Below are 23,036 nucleotides of genomic sequence, written 5' to 3'. Positions count from 1 at the left end.
AATTAAACTACACAAATCTCCATGAATCATTTGATTTTGAAGGAAGTAGAGAATATATGTATATTGCTTGATGATTTTTCTTTATATCGTGACGCCAAAAGACATGCATTTTATGATTTTATCAATTAATTATATCGATCATGCAGCAAATTGCACGACTCGTGCTTTCGCACCATACCATGACATTGAGTCGCCTTATTGTATTTTAGCATTCTTTCAATTTAAAAATATCGGTACATGACAAAGTCCTTTTTTCTATTGTAGTTACGATTTGTTAGAATTAAATGAATATATTATTATGCGGGTTTTTTAATATACTACTATTAAGTAACGCCGTATACTATTTGAGATTTCATTTCCGAATTCACACCACTTACTCACACAAACTGATAAGGTTCCTTGTGAGGGAAACCTTCCATGTGCCCAAGAAATACCCAAAGCGGTGTTTGATTTCAATTTTTTTTTTTGTGTTTTCAAGGATAAAGTAAAGATAAAGAGCCTAGCCTCCAAAAACTAAACTCAAAATGGTTTTGGATGGAGAGAAAGAAGGTGAGAAGAAAGTGTAAAGAAGGAGGAATCCTCTTTGAGGACCTATGACCTCCCACAAAAAGATGTGGGCAACCCTAGGCTACTTTCACCCAAAGCAAATACTCCATTGGCTCCACATTCATGACTACACAACCATAAATGCATACCTATACTTGATTTAGCCAAATGAACATAAAACAAGCAACCTACAATGTAGGAATTTGGATAGAAATCTCACATGGGAGATGCTCTCAAAGGAGTCTTCATAATAACATTCATCAAAGTCTGCCCTTAAAGTCTTACAAAAAGGATATTTATAGTTAGGGTTGGAAACCCAAGAAAAGGGCTAAAAAAACAAGGAAAAAACGGATGTAAAAGTTGAATCGCCCGGCCGGGGGTTTTGGGGAAAGTGAAATCGCCCGGTCGGGCGAACTTTCTGGATTCGGCGCTGCTTCTTCAAACGCCCGGTCGGGCGTTCTGGGATGGCGAAATCGCCCGGTCGGGCGAACTTTCTGGACTGTGGACGATGCTCAGCGCGCAAACGCCCGGTCGGGCGTTTTGGAGGTGTGGATTCGCCCGACCGGGCATTCCATCTGCCTCCTCCATTCCCCTCCTAATGAAGTTTGAAACGCCTTCCCGAAGCCTTTGTCTCATTGATCTCGTGACGGGCCTTCCGGGCAGCTTAAGGGGAGTCGTGGTCGGGTCAGCCCGGGCCTTGGACTTCCCGTTTGTATCATCCTCTCCCTCTTGAGAAGGATTTGTCCTCAAATCTGGGTCGTCCCCTACAAAATCAAACGGACTCAAGTCAGCCACATTAAAAGTACAACTCACGTTATACTCACCGGGAAGATCAATGATGTAGGCATTGTCGTTCACACGCTCTAGGACCATAAATGGGCCATCCCCTCGCGGGGCAAGCTTGGATCTTGCTTTGTCGGGAAAACGTATTTTCCGAAAGTGTACCCACACCCAATCTCCGGGGTTGAACAACATTTTCTTTCGCCCTTTGTTTACCCTTTGAGCTACTTGTTCCCCCATCTTGCGGATTCGTTCTTGCACTCGAGTGTGCACATCTTGTACAAACTTGGCTTTCTCCATCCCACCTACATCAACCATATAAGACATAGGCAAATCGGCCGTGGACAAGTCCAACGGGGTGAGTGGATTGAAACCATAGACAACCTCAAAAGGGGATTGTTGGGTGGTGGAATGTATGGTCCTATTATAAGCAAATTCGGCTATAGGCAAACATTCTTCCCAAGAAGTTTTATTTTCAAAAACCAAGGCACGGAGAAGAGTTCCCAATGAGCGGTTTACAACTTCCGTTTGACCATCCGTTTGGGGATGTGCGGTGGTAGAGAAAAGAAGTTTGGTGCCCATCCTACCCCAAAGTGTTTTCCAAAAGAAACTCAAAAATTTGACGTCTCTATCACTTACAATAGTTCTCGGGACCCCATGGATTCTTACAACCTCCTTGAAAAATAAACTAGCAATGAATTTGGCATCACTTGTCTTCCGACATGGAATGAAGTGAGCCATTTTGGAAAACCTATCCACCACCACAAAGATGCTATCATTTTTCCGAGGAGACATTGGGAGACCTAGAACAAAGTCCATGGACAAGTCTACCCAAGGATGTGTAGGAGTAGGCAAAGGGATGTAAAGACCATAATTGTTAGATTTAGACTTGGCTTGCCTACACTCTAAGCAACTACTACAAAACTTTTCAACATGCTTCTTCATGCAAGGCCAAAAGAAATGCTCACTTAGTATGTCAAAAGTTTTAAGCAACCCAAAATGACTCATTAGGCCCCCTAGGTGAGCCTCCTTAATCAACAAGTTTCTCAAAGAGCATGAAGGTATGCACAACCTATTCTCTCTAAAAAGATAGCCATCCAACTTATAGTATTTATCAAAAGCACCTTTTTCACAAGCTCCGTAAATAGAAGAAAAGTCATGATCATGCTCATAAAGGTCTTTAATAAACTCAAATCCAACATATTTGGAGGTACACATAGTAAGCACACGCTTTCTCAAACACACGGTATCACTCACAAGTAAAGTGCCATCATGCAAGGTCTCAAAAGGCTTCCTAGAAAGAGCATTGGCAACCACATTGTCCTTTCCCTTCTTGTACCTAATGACATAGGGAAAAGTCTCTAGGAAAACACTCCATTTAGCATGCCTTTTATCAAGTTTATGTTGACCTCCTAAGAACTTAATAGACTCATGATCCGTGTGTATCACAAACTCCTTGTGCATCAAATAGTGTTGCCAATTCTCAAGGCAACGGACTATAGCATACAACTCCTTGTCGTATGTGGGGTAGTTCAATTGGGCTTGATTTAGTTTTTCCGAGAAGTAAGCTATGGGCTTACCCTCTTGCATGAGAACTCCCCCGATCCCCACACCACTTGCATCACACTCAAGTTCAAAAGTTTTATCAAAATTAGGGAGTGCTAGTAAGGGAGCATGCGTGAGGTCATTTTTCAAGGTACTAAACGCTCTCTCTTGCTCCTCCCCCCACTTAAACTCAACATTTTTTTTGACAAGGTGGTTCAAGGGTGAAGCTTTTGTGGAAAAATCTCTAACAAACCTCCTATAGAAGCTAGCAAGGCCATGAAAAGACCTAACCTCACTCACATTCCTAGGTGTTGGCCATTCCCTAATGGCTTTCACCTTTTCCTCATCTACCCGCACTCCTTCATTTCCCACAACAAAACCAAGAAACACAACTTCCTCAACACAAAAAATGCATTTAGGCAACTTGGCATATAAAGTATGCATTCTCAACACTTCAAGCACATTCCTAAGATGACTAGCATGCTCTTCAACACTACGACTATAAATCAAGATATCATCAAAATATACCACCACAAATTTCCCAATAAAAGGACGAAGTACATGATTCATCAAACGCATGAATGTAGAAGGGGCATTAGTTAAACCAAAAGGCATCACAAGCCATTCATATAAGCCAAATTTGGTTTTGAAAGCGGTTTTCCATTCATCTCCCTCTTTCATGCGAATTTGGTGATATCCACTAGCCAAATCAATTTTAGAAAAACATATAGAGCCACAAAGATCCTCTAACATATCGTCTAACCTAGGTATAGGGTGTCTATATTTGATGGTGATTTTGTTAATTGCCCTACAATCTACACACATCCTCCAACTTCCGTCCTTCTTAGGTACAAGAATGACGGGTACGACACAAGGAGATAGAGATTCACGAATTAGACCTTTGGCAAGGAGTTCCTCGACTTGCCTTTGTAGCTCTTGTGTCTCCTTGGGGTTCGCCTTGTATGCGGCCCGGTTTGGGAGTGATGATCCCGGCAAAAGGTCAATTTGATGCTCGATCCCCCTCATGGGAGGGAGTTCACTCGGGAGTTCTTCCGGGAATACATCTTCAAATTCCTGCAACACACTTTGGACAATCAAAGGATACGGGTCAAGGTTAGTAGCTAAGCACAAATCCTTACGGACCACGAGGAGAACGGAGGGGTGATTGTTTAGTGCCCACCCAAGGTCGGTTTTACTAGCTATCAAACATTCCTTTCCCCCTCTTGTTTGTGGGTGCTCTCCTTTGGGCGCTTTTATTTTTCTCTCACCACCCCCACTCTCACTTGGCTTTTTTAGCTCACATTCTTCTACTAGCCTTTTTTCCCTATCTCTCTCTCTTTCCTTTTGTAGATGTTGGCTAGCCTCAAACACGGCACTAGGTAGCAATGGCTTCAAACGAACCTTCAACCTGTTGAGCATGTAGAAATACTCATTCGTGAAGCCATTTTTGTAGGCCCTTCTATCAAACTCCCATGGTCTCCCTAGCAAAACATGACATGCCGTCATAGGAATGATATCACATAGGATTTCTTCCTCAACTTCTCCAATCTTAAATGGAACTTTGCATTGAGCCTTCACCCTCAACTCTCCGGAGTCCCCTAACCATTGCAATTTGTAGGGGTTTGGGTGTTTAAGTACCTTCAATCCCAACTTGGCCACCAACCGGTCACACACCACATTTGTACAACTCCCTCCATCTATGATGACCAAGCACGTCTTGGACTTCACCTTACACTTCATATGAAAGATGTTGCACCTTTGCTCCTTATGCTCCTCAAGGTTGGGTTGTACATTGAGCATTCGGAGTACAACCATAGCCCTTAAGGGTGTATCTTCTTCTTCGCCACTAGAAAAAGCTATGTCGGTGTCCGGGCTCGCTTCTTTAGTGCCCACACCCTCCCCATCTTCTTCATCTTCCTCACTATACACGCTACCATCTTGCCCGATAACCATTACCCGTTGGTTTGGGCACTCGCGTGCATAATGGCCATACCCCTTGCACTTGAAACATTGAACCTTCTTGTCTTCCATAGGGGCTATAGCTTTAATAGGTTGAGTACCCGGTAAAGCCTTCTCGATCGGCCTCCCTTGGGTGTTTGGATTGGCCATGTTTTCCACCTTCTTGCCGGGAGCACTCCACTTGCTAGTCCTCGTCCCTCCGGTTTGGCTAGACGCCCATTTAGCCCGGCTAGAAACCAACTCCTTACTTTGCCTCTCAAAAGTGTCAGCAAACCCAATCACCTCATCCAAGGAAATTCCCCTCAATGCCTCCACTTGCACCTTGTGCTTCAAGTTGATGTTAAGGCCATGGATAAATCGATCTTGAGTCGCCTCTTCTCGCTCCTCCACCCCTACCTTGCTCATCAATGATAGGAGTTCATAGTAGTACTCCATTACGCTCTTCGTCCCTTGCTTCAAATCTTGAAACTCCCCTCGAAGTCGGAGGAAATAGGACTTTGGTACAAAGGTAGTCCTCATGAGCTCACACAACTCCGCCCACGAACCCACTTCTCCTCCCCTAACCATCCTTCTCCTCCTCATCGTATCATTCCACCATGTATCCGCATTGCCACGAAACTCGGCTATTGCCACCTTCACCTTATCACCTTCCGAAAAGTTATGGAGTGAGAAAATTTTGCTCATTTGTGACTCCCATTCCAAGTAGGCCTCGGGATCAAACTTGCCGTGGAACTCGGGAAATGTGTGCTTGATAGACTTGGTGGGATCATCATACCGCGGCTCCATCTCCTCCTCATAGTTTCTATATCTTCCATGCCTACCATTCCACCCATGGTGCCCCATGTTTCCATTCCCTCTTCCGCCCATCATGTTCCCGAACCTACCATTCCTATTCCCATTCCGTCCTCCTCCTTGTCCCCCGCGCCCCCCATGATCGTACCAACCATATGGCTCTTCCTCTCCATTACTCCCCTCGGAGGCATCATGATGTGTGTGATTGCTCCTAGGGGTGTTTGACCTTGATAGTCGCACGGCCTTCAAAGCGTTGAGCTCGTCGTGGAGAAAAGTTTGGTTTTCATGGATGGATGCTTGGTTCACCTTGAGTTCCTTCAAATCCCCGAACATAGCATCTTGAGTGACATGCATTGTGGTTTGGCCTTCTTTTAGATCCCTCAAATTCGTCATAATTTTTTCCATCAAGTTTTTCAACTCATCCCCCGCCACACTAAGACTCGTGCTCGCACCCGGTTGCGGATCCCCCATCGTGGTGGATCTAGTACGAGGTGGCATTCACAATGGTACCTACAATAAGAAATAAAAAAAACTAGGATCTAGTCCTAAGGGTTAGTAAAATCCACACTCACACACACAAGAAGGGGAGATTTTAGTAAGAACTCACTTCCCAATTGGTAATCCCACCCCCAATTCACTCACCAATGTCACTCGGAAAAAGGCTTAGAATATAGTGAGGGCTAGGTTCACTCACTCTCAATATCCAACTTCCAAAATGCAAGCGCTAAGACAAATCAATCAAGGTATACACATAGGCAATATAACCAAGCAAGTAAAGCCAATCAAGCATGTGAAAGTAAGGTTCAATGCCTAAGGAAGCTAACAAACAAACTTAGTTGAGCTGAAAATTTATGTAACACTTGGCTGATCTTTAGGAATTTTTTTGATATGGCTACCCAACCCCAAAATTGATGAAACTTGGTAGATAACAAGATTAAAGGGTTTAGAAAGAGGGAAAAATATCCCCAATATAGCAGGTTTTCGAGAAGACCCTCGATTTTACGTTTTCCCCAAATCTGTCAAACTAGGGCACAAAACATGGCAGCAACTTCACACATTAATTTGACCTATCAAATGATAGAATTTTTGGCTGAGATTTTTCAGGAAAATAGTTCATATATCAAGGTTCATGCACACCAAAAATCAGCTCAATCCTACAACAATTGACCAATAACAAGCAAAGACTAAAACAAAAGAAATAAGGAAAAATAAGGAAAAGGAAATTTCATAGAGGTTTAAAATCAAACACTTGGTAGGCACCTAGGCTCTAGATACCAAATGATAAGGTTCCTTGTGAGGGAAACCTTCCATGTGCCCAAGAAATACCCAAAGCGGTGTTTGATTTCAATTTTTTTTTGTGTTTTCAAGGATAAAGTAAAGATAAAGAGCCTAGCCTCCAAAAACTAAACTCAAAATGGTTTTGGATGGAGAGAAAGAAGGTGAGAAGAAAGTGTAAAGAAGGAGGAATCCTCTTTGAGGACCTATGACCTCCCACAAAAAGATGTGGGCAACCCTAGGCTACTTTCACCCAAAGCAAATACTCCATTGGCTCCACATTCATGACTACACAACCATAAATGCATACCTATACTTGATTTAGCCAAATGAACATAAAACAAGCAACCTACAATGTAGGAATTTGGATAGAAATCTCACATGGGAGATGCTCTCAAAGGAGTCTTCATAATAACATTCATCAAAGTCTGCCCTTAAAGTCTTACAAAAAGGATATTTATAGTTAGGGTTGGAAACCCAAGAAAAGGGCTAAAAAAACAAGGAAAAAATGGATGTAAAAGTTGAATCGCCCGGCCGGGCGTTTTGGGGAAAGTGAAATCGCCCGGTCGGGCGAACTTTCTGGATTCGGCGCTGCTTCTTCAAACGCCCGGTCGGGCGTTCTGGGATGGCGAAATCGCCCGGTCGGGCGAACTTTCTGGACTGTGGACGATGCTCAGCGCGCAAACGCCCGGTCGGGCGTTTTGGAGGTGTGGATTCGCCCGATCGGGCATTCCATCTGCCTCCTCCATTCCCCTCCTAATGAAGTTTGAAACGCCTTCCCGAAGCCTTTGTCTCATTGATCTCGTGACGGGCTTTCCGGGCAGCTTAAGGGGAGTCGTGGTCGGGTCAGCCCGGGCCTTGGACTTCCCGTTTGTATCACAAACCCACACATAATCACCACCAATAATAGAAATGAGAGGAAATATATGGAATACTCTAGTTCATACTACAGTATTTGTTTTCCTTATATCATTGGTGACTTATTTATATACTAAAAGAATTTAAAATGGCCCATGGACCTGTGAATAATGTTTATTTTGTCATGAAAATATATACTCCCTCCGTCCCCTAATAGGAGTCGCTCTTTGACCGGGCACGGGTTTTAAGAAATGTAGAGAAAAGTTGGTTGAAAAAGTTAGTGGAATGTGGGACCCACATTTTTATATTGGTTTTATAATAAAATGTGAGTTGAGTGAGTTAGTGGAATGTGAGGCCTAGTACCATTTATGGTAAAAATGAAGAGTGACTCTTAATGGGGACGACCCAAAATGGAAATTAGCAACTCTTATTCGGGGACGGAGGGAGTAATATATTTTTTTGGTTTGACCACATGTGTTCCGAATCCACGCGGAATCGGATTAATCCTTATTAATTACATGTGAAAGTAAGGAAATATATATATTAGTAGTATATTTTTAACAATCACATTAGCAACCAGCATGAATTAATCCTAGTTAACAAAAGGCGAACTGAAAAAATTACTAAAATCTCTTTCGGCTCAATAGAGAATACACCATCGATTTTATTTACTATCTAAAGAGCTGCATTATTTTTGTTGAAAATCAAATAAAGGCAAAAATACTACTCCAAAAATAGGGTTAGAAAACAAAAATGCAAAAAAAGGTGGCGTAGTTTGGTAGACTAGAACAATCTTGAACAGCTACAGTCACATGGGTGATGGGTCTGGTCTACACACAAAGTCCTAAATACAGCTCACCACATTAATCAAGACATAGGATCACTACAAATTCAATTAAACTTACACTATACATACTAATACTATAGATTACTCTTTAACTAACCCAATTTATCAATTTAGATCCGTTGATGACTGTCCTAGCTTTTTTTTCATGTTATCTAACAACTGTCCAATTTCAAAATTTAGAGAGTAATGTTTGACATCCTCGCATTTTATTATTCATCTATGATGTTTCTTGTAATTAGATAATTAGTTGTATGTGTATTTTTTTCACACATAATTTACAACGCTAAACACTTGAAGAGGAAGAATAGGAGGAGTGAATCTATATTTTTTTTATATATATATATATATATATATATATATATATATATATATTGTTTGTGTGAAATAATCAACTCAACTATAACTTGAGCTTCATTAAAAGTTTCCAATAAAAGAAACAATTATTACATATAACATCTTAAAACTACAGCATAACCATTAATTAATCAAGTGTAATAATACAAGATTGCAAATTTCGCATTGACCTCCTTGATCATCTCCCTCATCTCACCTCACACTTTATTTCCAGCAAATATACAATTCTTAAATTAAGATGCAAATATAAACCAAAAAGAAGCAGCAGCTGGAACTGAAATAAAAATGAATCAAACATTGACAGTACAAGTCTGCGAAAGCTGATACTTAACTGCATAGCCGATTACGATGCCGGTGTTCTTACTATTTCCGATGGGGATATAGGCGGCGCAGGCGACGTGGAGGTGGTAGCGGCCGGAGATGAAGGATCCGACCTTCCAGCGGACGCGGCCGTTGATCTTGATGAGGAGGTTAATGGCGCCGTTGCTCTGATCCTGAGCGAGGGCAATGCCGTTGTATGGGGCCACAGGGACGTTGTTTCCGTAGAGGAATGGGGACCACACATTGACGTCCTTGTGGCCCTGGTAGACGGGCGGGATCACCTGTTGCCAAATGAAATAAAAATATATATTAATAATATTTAGAACAGAGATCATTATAAGTCTACGAAACAAAAATAAATATGATAATATTTCACATAATTAAATGATTATGTTGTCGTATTACTAATTGGTTTTAGGATGAATTTTGTATTATTACGGTGTAGTAGCTGATCTGCTGGCTGCGGTAGGTGGCGTAAACGTCGAGGCGGTCATAGTAGACGCCGATGCGGGAGTTGGGGTTGCGGGAGTTGACGGTGACTTGGACGGTGGTGGAGATGACGTTGGGGGCGGAGATGTTGAGGTTGAAGATGGTGGCGTCTTGGAGGGTGAAGCGGGGCTTCTTGGGCTGGAGGATGGCCCACACGAGGAGGATGATGAGGAGGAACACGAACACGAAGCTTAGGAGGGCTGCGCCGCACCGCCGGGCCATCTTGCGCCGGGCGGTGTCGTGGTGGTCGCATACTTTCTCCGACATGGTGGTGGTGGAATGGAGGTTTGGGAGAAAAATTGGAATTGGGTGAGTAGTAATATAGGGTTCTAAATTTCTAATTTCTCAAGTGTGGGGTTGCAGTTAGTGGGGTGTCGGCGGTTTTACGATATCATGATGCATCATAAAAAGTAATACGAGACATATACAATAATCATACTTATTTTGTAGATATGAATTTTGTATAATCGAAAGAATAAAAGAGTAGCATTTTAGAGGCCAAAAGGACTCCAAAATAATGTAATTTTCGTGGATAAAGGAAAAAAGGCATGGAATATACAAAGTTTCTATCCCTCTCCTTCGTCAGCACTACCATTAAAAACGAAATATTTTTCATATATTGATGTGAATTGGGACAGCTCAATTAATTTCAGAGCTAGTACTATTCGATTGTAATCAAAATCATCATTGAAGTGTAAGAATCATTTTCAGACAAGGCACGATATATACAATAGTTGAACCTTAAGCTAACCCATCGAGTTTCGAGTCTATATATTCGAATTGTGAATTAATCGAGAGTTGGAATTTTATCAGGTTAATAATTTATAATCCTAGTTTTATAAGTTTAGTGGGTTATTCAGATCAATCTACGGATTTTGGGCGGCATTGGCGTCCTTATTTTGCAACCGCATTAATCTGTATGTTTGCAGATTTTAAATAATGTATTTACTATAAAATGTAACAGGGAAACAAGTGAGAGCAAGAATATTATTAGGATGGGCACATAGCATGTGAAAAAGTGTCACTGATATACAGTAAAAGAAAAGCAAGCTACCTTCATATATATATGGTCATATATATGGAGTAGAGGTAATTAACTGGGTATAATTATATTTATTGAGCTAATCGATATTATTAAGATTTGTTTAAGCCATGCAATTAATGCTGACACTGCTTCCCTAACATTTCAATAGTTTAAGCTCTTTCAATGTTAAAATAGTTATGGATTTTAATCAAATACTATTTTAAAATAGTTGTGGATTTTAAATATTTTTCCTTTGAGAACCTAATGAAGTAGGAGTAGTATCTTATTGTATACAGGCATGCAAGTACCTGCGTATTTCTACTCGTTTGTTTGGTTTATACAATTAGATATTTTACCATACTGAATACTCTCTATATTTGATTTTTGTTAGGAGGATATTGGAGTCATGGAAAAGGGGAGGATAAGGCATATTTGGGACATCAAAACAAAAGAGATATACCCACTTTAGAGATGAAAGGCCCTACATTAAATCATCTTTGGAGTTTGAGAAACCTTAACCCTTTATCGCATATACATAGTTTTCATATAAAATCTCTCAATGTAATTATGCATTATTTATTTTCAAATGAGGCAAATTCTTGAATTTTCTGGATATTTATTTTATTGACGATTATGGTGAACAAAAGTACAACATGCCATCATCTATAAATTGTTGAGTTTGAGGCCCAATTAGTTAAGTGGTCCAAATCTATTACCCTTTGAAATTCTGAGCCCAACTCAGATGTTCCACCCCATGCACTGCACTGAGCTACCTAGAGACCCTCGACGCTTTGTTTGACCTACGTGGAAATCAAGGACTCTCTTTCTCTCTCAAACTCTGAGATTTATCTGAGTCATATTCTTCGGGATATCCTTTGGATATAAGACTTGTATGTGCATCGAACTCTTGTTCTTGTATTGTGAGATTTGAAGGCCTGAGATAGATCTAGGGCTTTACGGTTTGTGTTCAGATATTCTTACTAAACCATGTTTAGTCACAGAGTTGAGTGTCTCTGGTGGTTTTGGCAACAGGATTAGGGTTCAGACATTTGTACTATTTTTGTAGATAGGTGGTTATTATGCAAGATTTGAGTCTTTGATTTCATCTATCTTTGTGTCTTTACTAATCTAAGTTTCTATCTTACTTTAGATCGTTTATAATACTGAATAAACCTAACTATTATTGATTTGTGCATGTGTTACAAAAACGTGTACTATATTCTTCTTTATGAGTACTCTTTTTGTAAAGATCTATTCATGTAAGGTTGATCACCTTGCTTTCGTGACAATAATTAATACTACTCCATAAACACATTCCGATCCCTTGATACGATATTTTGTTATACCATTTTTTTAAATATTACATGTCATAGGTTTTGTATATAAAAGAGAAGAAAGACAAAAATATTAAATATATAGATTAAGAGAAATGAAGTTAATCCTAAAAGAAATTAATTTAATACTCTTCTCAATATTAATCCTTTTATTACTTTATCATTTTTCCAATTTATAATTTTTATAAAACGGATGCAGAAAAGTGACTGAGACTCCTAAAGTGGGACGGAGGGAGTATAACATTAATACAACCTCGCCTATTCACTTACTTAGCACATAAACTTATTACTCCATCTGTCCACCATTTAAAGAGTTCTTTTGACTTGACAATGATTTTAAGGAATTGTTTGACTTTGCGAAGAAAAGTAAAAGGAGAAAGTGAATGGAATGTGTGGCTCATTTAAAGTATTAGTTTTATACTCCTATTTGATTGTGAATGTAAAAAGTTGGTGAAATATAGGGTTTGCATACAAAAAGTAGAATAAAGTAAATGATTTTATAAATCGTGGATAAAAGAAAATGCCAAAAAAGGCTTTTTAAATAGTGGATGGAGGGAGTATATTTTATTTTATTTTTGTAAGGATCGTGAATACGAGTCATGACAAAGAAGAAACGGAAAAGAGGATTAAGCATATTTGGGACATCAAATTAAATACAGACAAAGGATACCCACTCAGGGCTTTGAAGCGAATCAGATCCCCAAAATACCCCAGACTTTTGCACTGCCAATTAAATCTATTCTATTATTATCTTCTCTTTGTCTTAATCTGATTTCCACCTGCAGAAAGACCCTACACTAAATCATCTTTGGGGTTTGAGAAACCTTAACTTATCCTCTATCATCTCTGGAGTTTGAGAAAACTTTAACCTATATCGAAATATGCACAGTTCTCGTATAAAATCTATGCATGTTGTACAATCATGGATAATTTATTTTGAATTGAGTCCTTCTACTTGAGCAAAATTCTTGAATTAATTATGAGGGGTTATCACCAATTGATATTCGAAAGGAAGGAGATATAAAAAAGTGGAAAGGAATAAAGCATGTATTGAGATAAAATTTTGCGGAAAGTCAGCAAAATTCCAAACAGAATAACAGAAAGAAAAGCAGTAATGAGAGGAAATACACACAACAAAAATTCAAAAGAGGGACCTATCTTTACAGATTATAAGCCAGGAATCCCACCTTGGCCTTCAATTATATATATAATCTCTTCATAATAAAGAGAAACCACAATTTAACATATACTACTAAACTTAATTGTCACATTGATTATGTAACATGTACGTACCCCTTATATTGTTTAAATGTGCAATTAGCTTCTCTAGAACTTGGAATAGTTAATTAAAAAGATAAAGAAAGGAAGTAAGATTTTGATACATTAACAATCAATAAAAAATATAGAGTGCTAATGTATTAGATGCATATAACCTTTCAAGAAATAAGCCTATTAATCATCTTTGGCTCGGTAAAGCTCCAACAAAATCTGATGGTTTCAACCAACAGCATAATGAGATGATGAAGATCATTCCACAACTACATTCTTCAAACATGGATCTTCACTCTCAATCTATCAACCTCTGATCTGCTTCTTTCGATTGGCCATGCAGAATCAATCCAACGAGTTCAGATAAAACTCGTGCAAATCCAAGTCATTTTAGAGGTGCACAAGAAACTCAGTAAACAGCACGATGGATAACTCAGCTACATGGATAGCATACATAGACCATGGTTTACCTCTTTCGCAAAGCTATAATAGGAAACATACTAACATTTTCCATACCTGCAATAATACAATAAGCAGTAAAGTTATCATGTCGTAACAAATGAGATCATAAACAAGAGAAATCAAGTTACGAAGCAATACCACCGTAAAATGAAATGGCTTGAGAGAATTGAAGGGCTGTTACAAAATTGAGAAGCAGGAAAATTGTCCTCCTTCCTCACCATAGTATAAAAATACGACGCTGGAAATTTTGCAACTGCTCAGCCTTCCATCAACCGAAATTGTCAGTCAATAACTAGGAGTAAGTTATCCGAATTACTCCTTGAAACTAAGATAAACACATAATATTTGAGAAAGGGCATAGGACCACTAAAGTTTTTTTTGGAACTCTCCATTTGTATTTAAAAATGCAGGCTCTAACTCCGCTCACCAACTGATAATTGTAATTGATTTATTCACAAACAGCCTTCAAAGAAAACCAAGAAGGCAAAGATTATTATTGGCAACGGGCAAGAACACAGCATGGACAATTAAATTTGAGTTCATCATATACGAGTTAAAATATATATGTCACTCAAATTTTGAACTGATATAATAACCAGCACTCAACCACTCTATTAACACACAATCCTTGCTTTGATTTTTTTTTCCTTTACTTTTTTGGCTTTTTAAGGACATTGATTTCAATCTTCAGCATCCATGTTTGTTGATAAATAACAAAAATTGGCAAGTGCATACTGCTGTGAGCAAACAAATATAATTCCATAAACCTACAGATATCAATAAGTAGTGTTATGATGTATGCTGAGCAAGTAAAACAGCCATGACAACCATGAATCTTATCAAGTGAACCATGCACCCATCTGGTAAAGAAACTGAATATAAGTTCAAGAAACAAATTGAATATGAAGCAGAAAGCTAGAAAAGATGAAGAAGGCAACAAATATATCCCTTAAAAGCTTTCATCATCACAACTGGAAAACTATAGTTTCTAAAATCAAATTTGGTGGAGTTATCTGCATGTAACCTCAACACACACACACACACACACACACACACGGAGACAAGAAAATGATCATATAAACAGATAAAGAGAGTGACACGCACCTGATTGCGAAGCTTATTACCATGTAGTGATGGAAACGCCATGCTAGATTTTGAGGAATAAGTTAGGTGTATAATATTTCTCTTGTTTGAAGTACAAACCAAGATGTTTCATGATCATATCCCTTTCAATGACTTGTCAATAGAAGAAGATGTGCCTGCATTTGATTACTACTGAAGAAGAATAGAATCATGAATTGACAGCACTTATATAACCAAGACTACAATGTAGGTTTGGAGGATAAACATTTTCATGCAAACAATAGTAAACGTTGAGAATCTCGTTCTTCTTTTCTTTTTTTTACAACAAAAAACTTAAGTTATTTCCAAACAATGCAATCAACTCACAGATAATGAAAGAGATCATGTAATCAAATCTGAACCTTAGCTTTGATTCAGTTGAAGGAACAATATATTAACATATAAGTTTTGTATTGTAAATATATTGGACCATCATGTGAGTAAATGCCTACATGCTTCATTGGCAAATAGACTCACAAAAAGGACTATGCTGCATTAACAGATAATATGGCGAGATGTGGCAAGCCATAAGTTTTTATCTTTGTAAATAACCAACCTACTATCAATCTACAGGTTTCAGGGAAAAAACTTATGAATAATAATAAGCTTTTTATTCTACTATTTCCCTTGATAGACTCTATTAAAGCTAATTAGAAATTTAAATGAACCTGAAAAAACATGAAGGAAATTTTTATTGTCCATGAAAGCAGTGATGTGTTAATTTTTTTCAGTGGAACCCCTGGCACATATTTGTATGATAAATGATGATAGCACAACCTATTACACGTTACATTTATTCGCCAGACTTGACGTAAACCTAGAATTGACTAGATAGCAACACGTGTTTCAATTTATGTGAAACCAAAAATATGGAGCTTGATGTAAAGGAAGTTAGTAACGTCACGACAAAGGTCAATTAATTCAATGATACGGTTGCTGTCCAAGGGTTAAGCCACTTCTCAAGGAAAATCATCAATACCAGAAAGCCAGACCAAAACAGTTTTATAACTAACTGTTCTGCATTTTTTAAGGAAGTTCTGTAATTACTATGCTCCCGGACAAGAACAAAATCTGTAACCAGTTATGGAAGGATAGTTATTTGCATAAATATTCCAATGAATTTCCAATCACGAAATACTAAAAATGATTTCAACTATGATAAACAGTAAACTATGAACAGAAAAATCAGGGCATTACAACAGACCTAAAAAGGGAACCGCACATTGAGACCATGCACATTGTTGTACAGGAAATCAAGTACATGTTAATGATGCACATCAGTATAAAAAGCACATAAGTTCGTTCGGTGATGAGAGAGAATTTGGAAAAATCATACTCATATGATTCATATATTCATCACAATGAAAAAAATTCGAAGTTCAAATATATATTCATCATAAGGAGTGAGAACTGACATACATATTGAATAGCAAGTAAAATAAAGGCTAGTTCATAAAGCAAATGATAGAAGCTGAAATATAGACTACAAAGAGCCAGGCAACATATAGAAACCAAACACTTCACGATATAACTACAAAACAACACTCAATTATCAGGGATTCTATCTCATGTAACTTAACATCTTCAGCCAAAAGCTATCATTTATCGCATTTAGAAATGAAAACAAAGATCAATCGCAATCGCACAAAGGTGAGCTACAACAGGTCGAATGATCCCAAGTTAAAAGAATTTATTTAACTGTAGAAGCATCATATAATGAAGTATACATGGATCAAATCAAAGCCAATGAGACCGGAAATAATATTGGTTAATTTAGGTAGTTTGCATCGATCTACTACTTGCTCTATAGATGCATCTAACAAACATACATCAATTTCACTTGGAGTAAAGATAAACCTGGCATTCCTGATATGGATTCAAGAAGATGCCAGACTTGTTACTCGAAACAAAGCCGAAACTCACACCAGGACAGTAAGCCCTCATGTAACGAGACTTGGTCTTCCATTTCCCATTCCTAAATTTAATCACTGAGAAAATCTTAACCGTAAGCCCCAAGCTCCCGCGATCCAAGTCCTGCTTCATCGCGCTGACCATGCCACCACCGAGATCTACGCCGGAGAAGCTGAGATTAGCCTGCAAAGTCGTCTGGCCGCGCTTGGGCTGCACAATTGGCGGCTGGTGGAAATTCGAGAGGGGAATGTGAAAGATGGTGGAATCAAACGTGAAGTTTATCTCATTCACACCATAGAATCAACATGAAAGCTTCCTCATACACACAAGACTGGAGTCTGCTACGTGAAAGCTTCATGGCTCACTTCTCATACAAAGTGTAATTGCTGTGTCATTGCCATGTCAACTGCCATGTCAGCTTAGATATTTTGGAGATATTAGCTAAGAAGTGAGTTAGTTAGTTTGTTGGTTAGAAGTTAGTTGCAGATATTTTGTTTCTCTTCTTTACTCAAATCTTTGTATAAATGGAGCAGCTAGCTGCTCTGTATCAATTGAATTCTTCAATCAATAAGATTGTTGTTTCCTCTCTCGGATCATATGAATCCACTCTATCTTTTTCTACATGGTATCAGTTGTGATTTGAATTTCTTCCGCTGATTCAATCACTCTTCTCTTATCAATCATCTTCTATTCTTCTTCAATCTACGATGGTGCGTGGCAATAGTTCCAACTCCACCGCGAATGTTATTCATTCCTCTCCTATGGAGGATAATTCTAGTCCTTACTATCTTCATCCTAGTGATAATCCAAATTTGCAGTTAGTTCCTCACGTCCTCACTGGTTCTAACTACATTCATTGGAATAGATCTGTCAACACAGCACTTGTTGCGAAGAATAAGATTGCTTTCATCAATGGAGATCTGCGAAAGCCGCGTGAAGATGATCTGCTATTCTCGGCATGGTTGCGATGCAATAGCATGGTCGTTTCATGGCTTAGAAACTCCATATCTCCTCAGATCTGTTCCAGCATCATGTACCTTGATGATGCTCATGAGATCTGGTCAGATCTTAGACTTCGGTTTTCTCAGCTAGATTCTGCTCGAGCTTACCAATTGAAGCAACGCATTATGTCTCTTACTCAAGGAAAGGATGATATCAATGCTTATTTTACTAATCTCCGCATTGTTTGGGACGAGTACAAGCATTCTCAACCAGTGGCTTGGTGCGTTTGTGCAAACTGCCGGTGCAATAGTGCATTAAAATGGCATGAGTACCAGGAGCAGGAATGCACAATGCAATTTTTGATTGGGTTGAATCCTGCCTTTTCTCAGATTCGATCTAACATTCTCTCTATGATTCCAATTCCTCCTCTAGCGAAGGTGTTTTCACTTGTTTTGCAGGAGGAAAGACAAAGGAATATTGATGGCTATTCTTCAACCATTTCTTCTCCCATGAGTGAGCAGCCATACCTTGCCAATGCTGCAACATCTCAGTCTTATAACAAGGGGAGAATCTGCTCTCATTGTGGCAGAAATAATCATACCGTGGACAAATGCTTTGTCCTTCATGGTTTTCCACCAGGTTTCAACAAAAACAAGAGCAAGTTTGGCTCTGGTGCTAAGGAGGTCAAGTCCATCAATCTTGTGGAGGACAATATTGATGAATCTTCTGATAAATCTGGTTACTCTCCATCACAAAATCTGCCTACTCAAGAGCAGTGTCAACAACTTATCAGCCTGCTCCAGTCTCAGCTTACTGCTGCTGCCACTCTCAATCCTCCTACTCCACGTTCAGCCGCACCAAACATGCCTACTCCATCTCCTCATATTCCTTCTTTCTCAGGTACTACTCTATTCACCAACTCTTTCATTAATTCCTTTTCAAAATCCCCATCAATGTGGCTGCTGGACACTGGAGCCACACACCATGTATGTTGTGATCTCTCCATGTTTCATACATCCTCACCTATCCTAAATGCCTCTGTGAACCTGCCTAATGGTGCCACAGCATCTGTTACTCACATTGGATCTGTGCATCTAACACCTACAATCATTCTTCACTCTGTGTTGTTTGTCCCTACCTTCTCTTTCAATCTCATTTCAGTGAGCTCCCTTACTTCTTCTCTGTCATGCACTGTTATTTTCACTCATGACTCTATCCAAATTCAGGCAGCTTCTCAGGAAACTGTGATTGGGAGGGGTAGCAGATTGGGCAACTTATACACTCTTGATGTTTCCTCTGATTCACAACATGATGAAGGTTCTGCCATCTCTGCTTCTCTTACTTCATCTGCTGATGTTTCTCATGTTAATTCTGTCACTAGTATAGACATTTGGCATAAGAGATTAGGACATATCTCTTTTAGCAAACTGAAATCCATGTCAAATGTTCTCAAATTTACCAATAAATCTCATTCTTTATGTGACATTTGCCCTCTTGCCAAACAGAAACATCTTTCTTTTTCCAAATCTGATTCACATGCTTCTAAATGCTTTGATCTCATTCATTGTGATGTTTGGGGCCCCTTTAATCCCCCTACTTCCCAAGGCTACAAGTACTTCCTTACCATAGTGGATGATTGCTCCAGATTCGTATGGACTTTTCTGATGCATACAAAATCTGATGTTGGAGCAATCCTTCCTCAGTTCTTTAACACTGTTCTTACCCAATTTTCAACAAAAATAAAGGCCATTCGTTGTGACAATGCTCCAGAATTGAACATTCCCTCATTGTTTGCATCCTTTGGCACCATTGTCCAACACTCTTGTGTTGAAACCCCTCAGCAAAATGCCCGGGTAGAAAGAAAGCATCAACACTTATTAAGTGTTGCTAGAAGCCTGTTGTTTCAGTCTTTTCTCCCCATTCAGTTCTGGGGAGATTGCATACTTTCAGCATCTTACCTAATAAATAGAGTGCCATCCTCTGTGTTGCCTGATAATCTGACCCCTTTTCAAGTTCTCTTCCAAAAACTCCCATCCTATACTCACTTGAAAGTCATTGGGTGTCTTTGCTATGCCTCAACTCTTGAACGGGGTAGAGATAAGTTTTCACCTAGAGCTACTAAATGTGCTCTCTTGGGGTATCCTTCTGACTACAAAGGCTACAAACTCATTGATTTAGCCTCCATGGACGAAATCATCACCAGAAATGTGACTTTCCATGAAGACATTTTTCCTTTCTGTCATCTATCCCCATCTGAATTTCCTTCTTCTTCTTCACCTCAAAACATTTCTACATCATCTCTAGATACTCCATCTCCTTCCATACCGATTGTCTCCACTCCCACTCCCAATAAAACCACAGTTTCCAGCCATGGCAGATCCATAAAGCCACCTTCTCACCTCACAGATTTTGTTTGCAACTCTGTTGCCTCAACAACTCCATACCCAATTTCCTCTTATCTCAATCTATCAAAACTCTCACCTGCATACCTGAAATATACCATCCTCATGTCTGCCATTCTTGAACCTACAACCTATAAACAAGCCTCCCAATATGAAGAGTGGCAGCATGCTATGCAAGATGAGCTAGCAGCTTTTTCCAGAACAGATACCTGGTTTGTAACTGTCCTTCCACCTGGTAAAATCCCCATCGATTGCAAATGGGTCTACAAAGTAAAGTTCAATCCAGATGGAACAGTAGAAAGGTGTAAAGCAAGGCTAGTTGCTAAAGGCTTCACCCAACTTGAAGGGGTGGATTTTCTGGATACTTTCAGTCCAGTAGCCAAGCTCACTACTGTGAAGATGCTCCTTGCCCTAGCATCTATTCAAGGCTGGTCTTTATCTCACCTTGACATCAACAATGCTTTTCTCTATGGTGATTTAAAAGAAGATATTTACATGACCTTACCTCCGGGATATGAGGTTGATTGGCAGTCTGTTGAAGGGGCAAATTCTGATTCAACTCTTGTGTGCAAGCTTAAGAAGTCCCTCTACGGTCTAAAACAAGCATCAAGGCAATGGTACTTAAAATTATCCGAAGTATTGAGTGGATTTGGTCTGCAACAGTCTGCCTCTGACCATTCCTTCTTCTTCAAGAACAATGGCAATAGCTTCTTTGGAATTGTTGTATATGTTGATGACATTCTAGTTGCCACCACTCACCCTGAGATGACTGAGGATTTCAAAGCATTCTTATCACAAAATTTCAAATTCAAAGACCTTGGAGCTCCTAAGTACTTTCTGGGATTAGAGATTGCAAGAAACAAGAAAGGAATACTAGTGTCCCAAAGAAAGTATACACTAGACTTGCTGAGAGATACAGGAATGCTTGGGTGTAAACCCTCTAACGTGCCTATGGATCCTCTCAAAAAGCTGAGATTAGACTCTGGAACTCCCTTGAAAGATGCTTCAAAATATAGAAGGCTTATTGGAAGATTGCTTTACCTTTGTATCACAAGACCGGATGTCACTTTCGCAGTACATAAACTGAGTCAATATGTCTCAAATCCAAGTGATGATCACTGGGAAGCAGTTGAAAAGATCCTCAGATATTTGAAAGGCACACCAGGCCATGGATTATTCTATTCGAGCAGTGGCAAGATGAACTTGAGCATCTTTTCTGATGCTGACTGGGCAGCATGCCCAGACACTAGGAAATCAATGACTGGTTACTGTTTGTTCCTCGGTTCATCAATAATTTCATGGAAGGCAAAGAAACAAAACACCATTGCTCGCTCATCAGCCGAGGCTGAGTACAGAGCCATGGCTCAGGCCACTTGCGAAGTTGTATGGGCCATTGCTTTACTCAAAGACTTTGGTGTAAAAATTGAAAAGGCTGTGCCATTGTATTGTGATAATCAATCTGCAATCCACATTTGCTCAAATCCGGTTTTCCACGAGAGAACTAAACACATTGAGATAGATTGCCATACGGTGAGGGAAAGATATTTGGAAAATGTAATAAAGCCTCTGCATATCAGAACCAATCTGCAGTTGGCAGATATCTTTACCAAGGCACTGGGAGCGTTGGCGTTTCGTTCTATTTTGAACAAGATGAATTTCGAGAGCTTATACGATTCATCTTGAAGGGGCATGTGAAAGATGGTGGAATCAAACGTGAAGTTTATCTCATTCACACCATAGAATCAACATGAAAGCTTCCTCATACACACAAGACTGGAGTCTGCTACGTGAAAGCTTCATGGCTCACTTCTCATACAAAGTGTAATTGCTGTGTCATTGCCATGTCAACTGCCATGTCAGCTTAGATATTTTGGAGATATTAGCTAAGAAGTGAGTTAGTTAGTTTGTTGGTTAGAAGTTAGTTGCAGATATTTTGTTTCTCTTCTTTACTCAAATCTTTGTATAAATGGAGCAGCTAGCTGCTCTGTATCAATTGAATTCTTCAATCAATAAGATTGTTGTTTCCTCTCTCGGATCATATGAATCCACTCTATCTTTTTCTACAGGGAACCTGCTGCGATGCGTAGAGCAGGGAGATTTCCATGCGGTCGTATGATGCGGTGAGGTGGTGGTTGGGGTTTGTGAGGACGAGCGTGATGTTGCACTCGGCGGAGGCGGTGAAGGAGACGGGCGATATGGAGGCGGAGGCGACGTTGAGGAGCGGGAAACTAGGGTGGAAAATTATCCACATCAGCACGAGGAAGCTGGCGAGGAAGATGAAGCCGAGGACGCACCACTTCAAGGTGCGGCAGAAGAAGAGCATCTCGCGGCGGACGAAGGGGAGGGGCTCGGGGGCGGGATCGCGGTAGAGCTGGTGGAGGTAGACTGGCTGGAACGGCGCCGCGGCGGCGGGAGAAGAAGCCATTGGGGAATTGAGGGTTTGCGTGAGTGAGGGTTGGCGGTGGTGTGCGGAGGCGTTATAAAGAGAGGGGAGGGATAACACGTGTAGAAAAGGAGGAGAGCTTCGGCGAGAAGGCGGAGAAGGGGTTTCTCATTTTTGTCGTATTTCAGAATTTGGGCGGCTGAGTCGACTCGCGCTTCCATAGCTGACGTCGCCCGAGTTGGCTGGAATTCGCGGAAAGGGGAGAAGAGCTACCTATTTTTTGAATCATCGATTTATTGCCGCGCCATTTCTTTTCCTATTTTTTTTATTTATTTTGAAATTTATATTCCTTCTATTAGCAAACCTATTTTATAACTTGATTTTAGCTATTTCTTCTTCTAACGAAAATATAGTTTATTGA

General features: G+C 39.7%; 1 protein-coding gene and 1 long non-coding RNA gene across 3 annotated transcripts; both read right to left on the bottom strand.

Moving 5' to 3' along the window:
- Positions 1 to 8,995: 8,995 nt before the first annotated feature.
- LOC121761046 (NDR1/HIN1-like protein 1) lies at positions 8,996 to 10,066 on the bottom strand. Its single transcript, XM_042156634.1, has 2 exons — positions 9,716 to 10,066; positions 8,996 to 9,558 (listed from the first exon to the last, which is right to left on the bottom strand). The coding sequence occupies exons 1-2, from the start codon at positions 10,031 to 10,033 to the stop codon at positions 9,247 to 9,249; spliced, it is 630 nt and encodes a 209-aa protein (XP_042012568.1). The 5' UTR covers positions 10,034 to 10,066; the 3' UTR covers positions 8,996 to 9,246.
- Positions 10,067 to 13,441: 3,375 nt separating this feature from the next.
- Positions 13,442 to 17,130, bottom strand: LOC121761790. 2 transcript variants are annotated; one of them, XR_006042097.1, is made up of 3 exons: positions 14,960 to 17,130; positions 13,994 to 14,318; positions 13,442 to 13,909 (listed from the first exon to the last, which is right to left on the bottom strand). It is a non-coding gene; the product is annotated as an uncharacterized LOC121761790 (long non-coding RNA). The 2 variants fall into 2 exon arrangements; XR_006042098.1 differs by having other exon boundaries at positions 13,994 to 14,117.
- Between the last annotated feature and the right edge of the window lie 5,906 nt (positions 17,131 to 23,036).

The sequence above is a fragment of the Salvia splendens genome, chromosome 13, assembly GCF_004379255.2.
Source record: "Salvia splendens isolate huo1 chromosome 13, SspV2, whole genome shotgun sequence".
Taxonomy (NCBI): Eukaryota; Viridiplantae; Streptophyta; class Magnoliopsida; order Lamiales; family Lamiaceae; genus Salvia; species Salvia splendens.
The sequence above is the reverse complement of the archived record's forward strand: the minus strand, read 5'-3'. Positions and strand labels throughout refer to the sequence as shown.

What these genes read in the sequence shown, in the direction of transcription:
- LOC121761046 (XM_042156634.1), bottom strand. Translation starts at nt 10,033, where the DNA reads ATGTCGGAGAAAGTATGCGACCACCACGACACCGCCCGGCGCAAGATG. An exon ending in AGCAGATCAGCTACTACACC is followed by an intron (nt 9,559 to 9,715) that starts GTAATAATACAA and finishes ATTTGGCAACAG; the next exon opens with GTGATCCCGCCCGTCTACCA.